The sequence below is a fragment of the Scylla paramamosain genome, chromosome 7 (assembly GCF_035594125.1).
Source record: "Scylla paramamosain isolate STU-SP2022 chromosome 7, ASM3559412v1, whole genome shotgun sequence".
NCBI lineage: Eukaryota > Metazoa > Arthropoda > Malacostraca > Decapoda > Portunidae > Scylla > Scylla paramamosain.
This window is the reverse complement of record NC_087157.1, coordinates 13,521,622-13,532,500: the sequence shown is the minus strand read 5'-3', so window position 1 is coordinate 13,532,500 and position 10,879 is coordinate 13,521,622. Positions and strand designations below refer to the sequence as shown.

The 10,879-nt window shown below is 40.2% G+C and overlaps 2 protein-coding genes across 3 annotated transcripts; both read left to right on the top strand.

Moving 5' to 3' along the window:
* Positions 1-2,952: 2,952 nt before the first annotated feature.
* Positions 2,953-7,156, top strand: LOC135102099 (rhodanese domain-containing protein CG4456-like). Its single transcript, XM_064006855.1, has 4 exons — positions 2,953-3,111; positions 5,540-5,653; positions 5,805-5,970; positions 6,309-7,156. The coding sequence occupies exons 1-4, from the start codon at positions 3,093-3,095 to the stop codon at positions 6,520-6,522; spliced, it is 513 nt and encodes a 170-aa protein (XP_063862925.1). The 5' UTR covers positions 2,953-3,092; the 3' UTR covers positions 6,523-7,156.
* A 152-nt stretch (positions 7,157-7,308) lies between these two features.
* LOC135102100 (uncharacterized) lies at positions 7,309-10,012 on the top strand. 2 transcript variants are annotated; one of them, XM_064006857.1, is made up of 4 exons: positions 7,309-7,566; positions 8,376-8,435; positions 8,742-8,860; positions 9,469-10,012. In XM_064006857.1, exons 1-4 carry the CDS (start codon positions 7,543-7,545, stop codon positions 9,491-9,493), a joined length of 228 nt encoding a protein of 75 aa, XP_063862927.1. In that variant the 5' UTR covers positions 7,309-7,542; the 3' UTR covers positions 9,494-10,012. The 2 variants fall into 2 exon arrangements, with proteins under 2 accessions (XP_063862927.1, XP_063862926.1); XM_064006856.1 differs by having other exon boundaries at positions 9,422-10,010.
* Positions 10,013-10,879: the final 867 nt, after the last annotated feature.

The window sequence follows — 10,879 nt, the reverse complement described above, 5'->3', positions numbered from 1 at the left end:
AACATTTTATTGACAGAACTCATGATAATTTCGAACTGAATATCAAAGTGAAGTAATTAACATACTCATCACATGCACGTTCTAGTTCTATATTTAGATAAAACTAGTTGCTTCTTTTTAACATGGCTTTATTTTCTTACCTTTCTTTTTGTTGCTCCATTATCGTTCTTTTGTCTTATTGTTGCTATGTTCCTGAAAGAAAAATTGAGAAAAGTATTTGTGTAATCAGAAAGACGTAATTAAATAAACAAATATCATCATCATAGTACTACTACTACTACTACTACTACTATTACTACTACTACTACTACTACTACTACTACTACTAATAATAATAATAATAATAATAATAATGTAGCTTCATTTTTACGGCACACAATATAGTCTTGAGTATCGCAAGTGTGACCCCGTTCTTTGTATGATGATCTGATGTAGCACTTTAAAAGTTTCTGTGTATTATCTACCACTTTCAGTAAGTTACAAGGGAAGTTACTCTGGGTTTTCAAGAGTGTTTTCAGGCTGCAAGGAAAATTACTGGTCTTCCATGTTCTTTTTATTTTATTTATTTTTTTTCCATTTATTTATTTATATTTATTTATTTATTTTTATTTATTTATTTTTTTTTTTTCAAACTACATAGGAAACCACTGTGGTTTTCAAAAATGTTTTCAGGTAGCAAAGAAAGTTACTGTGATTTCCATGAGTGTTTTCAAGCTGTAAATGAAGTTACTGTCGTTTTCAAGGGTGTTTTCAGGTTACAAAGGTAGTTACTGTGATCTTCAAGTGTTTTCAGGTCGCGAAGGAACTGACTGTTTTCAGGCTGCATAATGTGATTTTTAAGAGTGTTTTCAGGCTGCAAAGTAAGTTACTGTGGTTTTCATGAGTGTTTTCAGACTGCAAAGGAAGTTAATGTGGTTTTTGCAAAGGAAGTTAATGTGGTTTTCAAGAGTCTCTTCAGACCGCATAGGAACTTACTGTAGTTTCCAAACTTGTTTTCAGGCAGCAAGGGAAGTTATTGTAGTTTTCATAAATGTTTCTGACTGCAGTGGAAGTAAATGTTTTCAAGGGATTTCAGGTCACGAAGGAGGTTAATAGTGGTTCTCAAAGGTGTTTTCATGATTCCAGTTACATATAGTCTTTTTTTTTTTTTTTTTTTTCAAGGAGAAAGAAAGATACGAGTACATCGATGAGAACCCAATTAAGTCTCTGAAAATCCTATGATGACGTAAAAGTGCTTCAAAATACCGGAGACGCTACATCTGAAGTTATGCGTAGATAAGTGATTCGCTGTCTGCCCCGTGACTGTTACCGAAATCTGTCGCTTAATTTTCCTAGACGGGTATGTGTTCTTAAATTCGTGCCTTTTAGTAGACCTGCATTATATTGAGTCGGGACTGGTGCGCATTCAGCTGTAAGCCTGAGTGATGAAAACGCAAAACTTTTTTTTCTTTTACCAGAGGATTAACACTTCTATGCTGACAAAATAGTTCACCAGATTATTTTTTTTTTTCTTTATGGAGTTTTTATACCAGGTGAGAGTTTTTTCCCAGTAGTACCTTTGGTGAGCCAATAAGCAACAAAGTTTGAGAGCCACTATTGCAGACTACGTACATGCTTTGCGCTACACTGACCTTGGCCGTTCTTATCATTAACGATACATTGTTTGCACCCATATGCCAATTCTGTCTTGTAATCTTATCTAAAGAAAGAACGAGTTCGATGAAATAAATGGGGATTACAGTAATACAAAGCTTGCGATATCTGATAATCTTGTTGATATTGCGTCGTCACTCTCCAGGAAAAGCCGCACATGATGAAATCATCGCCTCTTGTGATGTGTACACTGATCAAGGGAGCTGTTCATGCATTATTCAAAAGCTCGTCCATGGAATAAACAGAGGTGTGAACAATATCATGAATGGCCATTTTTATTTATTTATTTATCTTTTTTTTTACGTCTTTTTCAAGTTTCTATTACGTACTGAAATTAAAAATAAAAGAATCAACTGCAGAGAGAGAGAGAGAGAGAGAGAGAGAGAGAGAGAGAGAGAGAGAGAGAGAGAGAGACGAGCGAAGACGAAAGACAGTATAAATGGTAGCCTGAAATACATATTTTGACTGGAGTAATTTTTTTTTCTTTTTATGGCATTTATTGGTACCGTCTTCTTTAATGCCAGTGTGTCCTTGGGGAGAAGTGTCCTTGTGCTTTCTTTTCCGCTGCGTTTTCTGTCACATGATGTTTACACACAATTCATAGTGCCAAGTAGCTGTAGCATAATGCAGAATGGCGCAGCATAATGAGGTACCTCCTGGAGATATACTATTAACATAGCATATCTCCTTACCTATGTTGTTCAAGTAAATTGAAGGGGGAAAAAAAAAGTCAGAATATTAAGGGAAGGAGGAAAGCAGAACAGCAAAAGCTTACAGGTGAAGTTGACAGGAAAGGAACCACCCAACAAAAGTTATCTCTGAACGTATAGTCAAACATATGTATACTGCAATTATAATACTGTTCGACTTTTATAGTCATGCAGCTCCGACATAAATTCAGTATTATCAGGAAGAGAAAAGAAAAGAAAAAAAAAAAAATATATATATATATATATATATATATATATATATATATATATATATATATATATATATATATATATATATATATATATATATATATATATATATCAGATACCATGCCACATTAGGGGTTGAGCGGTTTTGTGGAGGACGACTACCCATACAGCGTGAAAAGGAGATAAATTGATGGCAAGTATAGCACTCTCTGTATGTGACTCAAGGCCCTGCAAATTTAAGGATATAATATAGAGTCTAACATAAAGCACTGTTGTTCAGCTCAATACCTCGCACGATCACCTTCCATTATTAAGAGACCCGTCATCCGCTGAGCAAACTAAAAGAAAGCCCCACAATGAGGGAGCGAAGAGCGCTGCTGATAAATGCGCAGCCACCACACCACAGTGAGACGTGCCAGCTCTCTCGGGTACAACGTCACTCGGCCTCGGCCCAGTGCTGGTGTAGACCTTAGTGGGTGAGGAGCAGCAGGTCTGGCGCCACAGGTTGTGTTGCTCAGGATGGAGATAAATCACAAAGGTTTGTTCCAAGCGGGAAACTACCGTGCTAAAACTTGACATAACTCTATCTTTAGTAAGGGTATTTATTGTTATTTTGTTGGTATGGTTTAAGTAATCAGCTTGCAACAGAATCTGGGTTGTGATGATGCACTTGTTATTTCAGCTTTGACTGGCACACGGCACTTAGGACCCGTGTGACCTACATAGGAAGCCATCAACATCATACTTCACCTCTGTTTTCTGCACAGTATACACGAGCAGTGTTGCTTTGAGGAATTTGAAATGTACCACTCTCATATCTTATCCTTTATAGTCTCAAGGTCTTTTTTTTTTTTTTCAGACTTATTTGATTGTAGGTCAGAGCCACACACGGAGTAAACACTCAGCTGTGCTACTAGTAGTGATGGCACTACTTTGTCCTCGTCCCCGTGCCATAAATATACGTACTGTACCTACATGTATGCATGTATCAAGATCCAAACATCTTGGTGTGTGTGTATGCATGTTTTGATAGTGATGAGGCAGTGTTGGATCCCTTGTGGTACGATCTTTAGTCAGAAAAGTTCTTACTGTGTGAGTGTGTAAGGAAATTAAATTATGCATGACAATGAATATAGGTCACGGCCCCTACACGAGGTCACTGGGTATGACGGGTGGGTGTGTGTCGCCCAAGTGGCGGCGCTGCACCCGACGGATTCAGAGACGAGGCGCTGTCGTCCTTGCACTCCGGCACCCGTCCACTTGGTTCACTCTCTTACCCAGTCTTGGCAGATCCTCAGTGAAATCTCGCTTAGTAATACCATGTAACTTTCGTGTGGCCCCTAAGATACAGGAGGCACTCGTCTACTCATCTTGCTTCGTCTGCTTAGATCAATGGTTCTCAACCGAGAGTGGGCGCGCCTCCCTTGGGGGGGGGGCGCAAATGCTCTCCCCCGCGGGGGAGGGGGGGCACCACAGGACGGGAGGGAAAAAGAAAATAATAACAATAATAATAGTCTGGGGCAATACAAAAATAGCCTAGCCAATGGCTATCTATCTATCTATCTATTTATCTAATTTATCTGATTCAGTCTATCTATCTATGGTGGCATAGTTGGGGAGAGGGTTGAGTGGGTGGCGCAGAGAGGAGGGGTGCCCCAACAGCACTGAACCAGCTTTGTGGGGGGCCCAGCTTGCAAAAGGTTGAAAACCACTGGCTTAGATGCTCTTAGTGAAGTTTCGTTCAGTAATACCATGCAGCTTCCATTATACCTCTAAGATATGGAACATGATTTTCACCTATACAATACTTACTTATCACAAAGCTTCACTCGTTCAGACTTTATGTAAGAGAGATATACTGGTCAAAAGCAAAAAAAAAAAAAAAAAAAAAAAAAAAAATATATATGTATATATATATATATATATATATATATATATATATATATATATATATATATATATATATATATATATATATATATATAAAGGCCCACTGAGGTGCCAGTCCGCAAAGAAAAAGGAGCCAAAAGGAGAAGTGTCTTGAGAGTTGAGACTTCCCTCTTGAAAGAATTACAAGTCTATTCAACATTCTCTCCCCAACCACTTCATAGTTTCAGACCTTTTACAGTGTTTCGGACCTTATCACTACATATCCCATGACTCTTCAGCTCACGAGTCACAAACAATCAATAATCACGTGTACTGGCATGTCCTTGAACTATTCCAGGGCTATAAAAAAAAAGAAAAAAAAGTCTTCTTGCACGATTCATGAAGCTGCACTCAGAATACGTAGCTCAGTTCCTCGTCTTGTTAATACCAAGACTAATTGAAGTTTTCCTATGCTGCGTGGTGGTGATCCTTCATCTAATTATTTGTATTACCATTACTTAGTGTGTTTCGTATGTTGGTGCAGTACTGCGTGCTTCTTGGACTACGATTTATTATCATTGATGTTATTATTATTATTATTATTATTATTATTATTATTATTATTATTATTATTATTATTATTATTATTATTATTATTATCATTATTTCTACTACTACTACTACTACTACTACCACTGCTGCTACTACTACTATTACTACTATTACCATTATTATTATTACTATTATCATTATTATTGTTATTATTATTATTATTATTATTATTATTATTATTATTATTATTATTATTATTTATTCACTTATTTAGTTATTTAGTTTTATTTGATATTTCTTGGCCGACATTTACCAACAAAGAAAATCGAACATACCTTTGCACCCCCCCAGGCGACAGACGTGATCTGGTATCACTGTTTCGTCACTGCACGATAAGATACCTTGGTTAGATTCTTTGTGGCGGGTACTCGAGGTTATCATGTCAACTAATGTTTCGTGTACACCACTGAACATTAATTATATCAACCATTTCACTGTTCCAGATATATGTATTCAGAATTTTATAGTTCCATTTCCTCTCCCAGACATTACCTACGAGGAGCTTTCTTCCTCGTATAAGGAGAGAACAATCATCGATGTACGTAACCGTAACGAGATCGAGGCGTGCGGCCAGATTCCAGGTTCCCACTGCATTCCAGGTACGGCCGAGGCAGCACAGCCATGCCAGACTGACATGATAAACAGAACAAATCTCTCTCTACAATGTACATAACATAACGCTCTTGATTTGACATGCTGCTATAGTACTGACTGTTACATGCGGTAGCGATAATGTTAATGTCAACTCAGTCACAGAGATCAAGTTGGCATGTGACCTAGACCCGGAGAGTTTCAAGGCGAGGTACGGTTTTGAGAAGCCAGCTTGCGAGGATGACTTAGTGGTGTGCTGTAAGTCTGGCATCCGCTCCAAGGCGGCCTGCGATCTGCTGCAGTCCAAAGGCTACAAGAGACACAGGTGGGTCTGCTTACCGCCAGGCACTTGTGTTAATACAGGCATCTAAAAGGGGCAGACAGATAAACAGATGGACAAACAGACACAAACAAGAAAATGGAGAGAGAGAGAGAGAGAGAGAGAGAGAGAGAGAGAGAGAGAGAGAGAGAGAGAGAGAGAGAGAGAGAGAGAGATGAAAGTATTATATAGAATATATAAAAGGAATATATATATAACGCTCATTCTCCTTACTTCACCTTACACTTTTCACTGCGCAGTGCTATGAAGCCTGTGATTTTCTCATAGCGCTGCTTAACTCCCCGTCTTGAACAACACCAAGACGTACATTTTTCATTCTGCAGAATCTACCGCGGCTCCTTCAGCGAGTGGGAGGAGAAGGGCGGGGAAGTGCTGAAGCCTGGCCAGCCCTATGAGTACAACTTCGATGATAGCAGCGACGAGGACTGTCCCTCAGGCCCTGCCACAGAAGAGCCTTCAAACCTCATCTCTGACACGTCCCCACCCACGCACGAAGTTTCCCTGCAGGCTCGCAACAACTACAACAAGAGCCTTTGATCCTTGCACGAGTGTAGATGATTAATAGGCACAAGTGTGACTGGAATGACGCTTTTGGCCTGATGACTTCCTTGTTTGTCTCTTCTCGTCGAGTTTTTTCCAGGCTTAACTCACCTAAGTCATATTTTCCTTTAGGCAAGATTGATCATCACTCAGTTTAAGTTATATGTCGTTAAAATTTTTATTTTGTTTATATATTGTTGCCAAAGTATAGTAGATTATGATCGTTATAATGCACCTGAACATTATTCCACGTGTCCTGTTAGGCACTGCTATGTTCTTGCCTTATACCAAGTCCCAAGTATTCGTCTACCAGTCCCTTTAATTAGTTTGAATCACAGAAACACACCGGTGTCCTTGGAGGCACGAGGCAGCTAACACAGCTACTGAATACACGTTATTTGTGCCGCCATGAAGACCTGAGGCCCATCTCTCCTGTCGGGGGATAAGTCATTGCCAGTGAACAGTGTGCGAGACCGAGTGACCATGTAGGAATAGAGTTGGTGTATTTTTGTATGAGGGTTTTATCTATAAGAAAGTCACAAGCATCATATTCTAGAATTACAGTTTCTGTTAGAAGTACGAGTATGTTTTCAATTGAATGTTCCATGAATATATTTTCCATATAATTCATGGACAATTGTTTTATTACAGCCAACGAGCCTCACACTTCCCCTCAGGGTACAGTGTTATCTCGTGGTATGTGTGCTAGCCACGTGCTTGTTACCAGGCTACCAAAACTTTCACCTGTTAGGCCCCGAGACGCATGCTTGCCACGCACTTCTACCACCGCGTTGTAATAATGGTCTCTGTCACCTGTATAAGATTACCACCACTCTACGGCATGGAAGAATATTAAAGAAAAAAAAAAAGACCTCGTAGTTGGAACATAAGCCGTGGATCCTGGTGTATGGAATCAAAAGGTTCAATGGCAACTGAAGGGGAAGTGTTGGAGTACGTGTGTCGGGGACTGGACCAGGCCGTGTCTCTCCGCTACTCCCACGACGACCCCGCCCAGCGATGGACGCACGCACTGTCCCACGGGTAAGTGGTGGGGATAAACAACTTTGACGCCCCCGAAAACTTTCTTCCACTGTCCTTCTGTTGCTTTTTTTTTTTTTTTTTCATCCCATTCCCTTTCTATCCCACCTCTCCCTCCTTCACACGCATTCTGTAATTCACTATATCAATAAACTATAAAACAAACTGTGAGCTAGTGAGACACGAACACTCATCTCCAGTGTTGATATTTACATGGGACGGAAAGCGTTAATTTTGTTATGTATTATGTCCTAATATCTGTGTATGTTTGCATTAATTGAAATACTAATTCTCTCTCTCTCTCTCTCTCTCTCTCTCTCTCTCTCTCTCTCTCTCTCTCTCTCTCTCTCTCTCTCTCTCTCTCTCTCTCTGTGTGTGTGTGTGTGTGTGTGTGTGTGTGTGTGTGTGTGTGTGTGGTTGAAAATTTCTTGTTTTAGTTTCAGTCTGTGTGTGTGTGTGTGTGTGTGTGTGTGTGTGGTTGAAAATTTCTTGTTTTAGTTTCAGTCTCCTTGCAACAGACTTAGTTATTTAGATAAATAGATAAAAATAGTTTCAGTAATACGTGAAAATCAGTTGATATAAAGTCGATGTGTTAATAATGCAGATAAGTCGAGACATACGCATAAATACTTATATTGGATCCAAATCACAAAAAAATAAATTCATGTAGTACAAAACAAACAGCTATAAGAATGGAGGTTTACACATACACTTATGGGATTAACTGTTGTAGTGAAATATGATTCAGCAGCAGCAGGAGAGTGAACGTTAATGACAACCCACCTGTTTAGACTAATTAACTCCCCGCACAGGTAATGATGGTGATGATGGTGGCGGTAATGGCAGTGACGGCGACTTGGACTGACCAGCAGGTGAGGCTAGAAATTATGTTCAGATTCTGCAGTGCTGACCTGTTCACCCGCTCAGTTGCTCACTTATGTTTGTATTCAGAAACGCTTTGCTCTCCCCTCGACTGTTTTCCGGGTTCTCACGAGTGTTTCTTTGGTTAATAATGTAGAAATCTTGTTAATCTGTCACCAGGATCATAGAAGCATCCTTAAGAAAACCGTGTAGCTTCACGTAGAGCCTTTTGAAAGATGCGGGGCAGAGGTGTTTTTTAATATGGACTTTATATCTGCGGTGCGTATCGTAATGACTTCCTTACCGCCCCACACTAGGCAACCTCAGGAGACCCCCAGGTGAAAGGTGGCCGCAGGAACTCCTCTGCTGAACTGCGCCAAGCACTTCAGTCCATCTCCGCTGCCGTCCTTGACTCCCTGTCTAGGAGCGACCATAGGTGTGTGGCTCGTATTCTGAAACGTTTCGCTCTCTCACCACGGCTGTTTTCAAAGACCACAGAGATAATTAGCTGGGTTCCCAAGAGCACTGATAATGTATAAATCTTGTGTGTGTGTGTGTGTGTGTGTGTGTGTGTGTGAAGTTCATATGATGGAGTCATGGTCTCCAGCTGTTGCTGTCCTAGAGGCATATTTCCCAGGTATCAATACAATACTCCCATTGTATAAAAAGAATATGTTTATACTTCAGCAATAACTCAGACTCCACCTAAATGTGACGTCATGAGGCTGGACAGCGGTGATTTGCTTCAGACACTCCTCCACCCATGCATGCAGAGATATGAAATACGCCTCCCGGAAAGTGATTAGAGATAGCAATATTACTCGTGACTGAGAGAAGTTAGAGCTTAGAACCTGTTGTATGGATAAGGACATACCACACATTTTCATCCTCTTGTTCAATCCTTTAACACAAGTGTAATCACATTCAAGTGAAAGATCTCAAAAAATTATGTCCCTGCACGTGCACTGACCATATACATTACCTGGCACCACTTCAGCTGCTCACAAGTGTGCGCTGAGGTGCTTCAGCCTGCCTGCATTACAGAGTGCAGGAGGCGACGGCTGCCTAATCTAGTGTGCCGCATGGTGTGCTATTCCTCCACGGTGATGTGCTGCCGGTGCTCCACGTCCTGCCAGCGTCCCTTCCAGGAATGCTTCACCGCCTGTGCGGAGAGCGACACCTGGTGCAAAGACTGCTGCATCGATGAGGTCAACAAATGCTGCGACGACGACATGAATATAGCACAGCAAAAGGAAGGAAATGTTGATGGGGAGTGAGTGAGATTGTCAGAGCGACTGGTGTTTCGGTGATCACGTCCGTCTGGTGAGTGGCGTCTTCTTATGGATAGTAGGGTGCCCGGACATTTCGTCGACGGACACTTCGGCTCCGGACACTTCGTCGCCAGACAGTTAGTCGGACAGACACATCGTCGCCGGACGATTCGTCGAATGGATATTTAGTCGAACAGCCTTTTTGCCGAACGGTCGTTTCGTCGCGAACGATTGTTTTGTTGCATAATTCGACCAACCAGATAATCTCTCTCTCTCTCTCTCTCTCTCTCTCTCTCTCTCTCTCTCTCTCTCTCTCTCTCTCTCTCTCTCTCTCTCTCTCTCTCTATATATATATATATATATATATATATATACTAAAATTATAATCGAGAGAGAGAGAGAGAGAGAGAGAGAGAGAGAGAGAGAGAGAGAGAGAGAGAGAGAGAGAGAGAGAGATTTTTACTTCAGACTTTTTAAAAGGAACTTTAACATATTAAAATAAAATGCAATAAATAAAATTATTAAACATTTTTATTTGAGGATTAACACTGGTTCTATTGAAATATAAAATACATTTTTTTTAATAGATATAAAACTTACAAAATATGTGCAATGGTTTGTAGGTACTGTAATTTATCTCCGTTTGCATAGTCATCCGTGAGCTTTTTTAACCGTTCATTAACAATTGCGTATTTCTTTTTAGTGTTTCTAGGCATAATACAGCATAAAGCCTGTTGTGTTGTTAGTTCCCAGTCATTCTACTCCTTTTTATAATTTTGTCAGAAGGCGAGATAAATTTGGATGAACGACTGATATTCGTTGTTGAAATGCGCGGTGCCAACCTTCAACAGAATTATTTGTGCGTGGTATTCCTAGCAAGGTCTTTTCTCTTACATTCCACAAGGAGATATCAAAACTTGGACGGCGTCGCCTTCCCCTTTGCACAGCACCTGACCAAGCAGTTTCAAAGTAGACGAGAAATTCTCCTAGGACTTCATGTGTTTCTTCATCTAATGAAGCCATTAAATCATTAAATACGTCTATGACATCCTCCTTTGGAACGAACGCCAGTGTTGTAAGATTTTTTATTAAGAAAGCATTCCTTGGCTCATTATACCAATTTTGCAGGCCACATGCCTGAATTTTTCTCCAAAGGCATTGACCGAAATAAAAAAAAAAAAACA

Coding starts and splice junctions, on each gene's coding strand:
- LOC135102099 (XM_064006855.1), top strand. Junction 5,654..5,804: donor AGGTTCCCACTGCATTCCAG/GTACGGCCGAGG, acceptor ATGTCAACTCAG/TCACAGAGATCAAGTTGGCA. Junction 5,971..6,308: donor AAAGGCTACAAGAGACACAG/GTGGGTCTGCTT, acceptor TTCATTCTGCAG/AATCTACCGCGGCTCCTTCA.
- LOC135102100 (XM_064006856.1), top strand. CDS start 7,543: ATGGACGCACGCACTGTCCCACGG. Junction 8,436..8,741: donor CGACTTGGACTGACCAGCAG/GTGAGGCTAGAA, acceptor GCCCCACACTAG/GCAACCTCAGGAGACCCCCA. Junction 8,861..9,421: donor CTGTCTAGGAGCGACCATAG/GTGTGTGGCTCG, acceptor GCACCACTTCAG/CTGCTCACAAGTGTGCGCTG.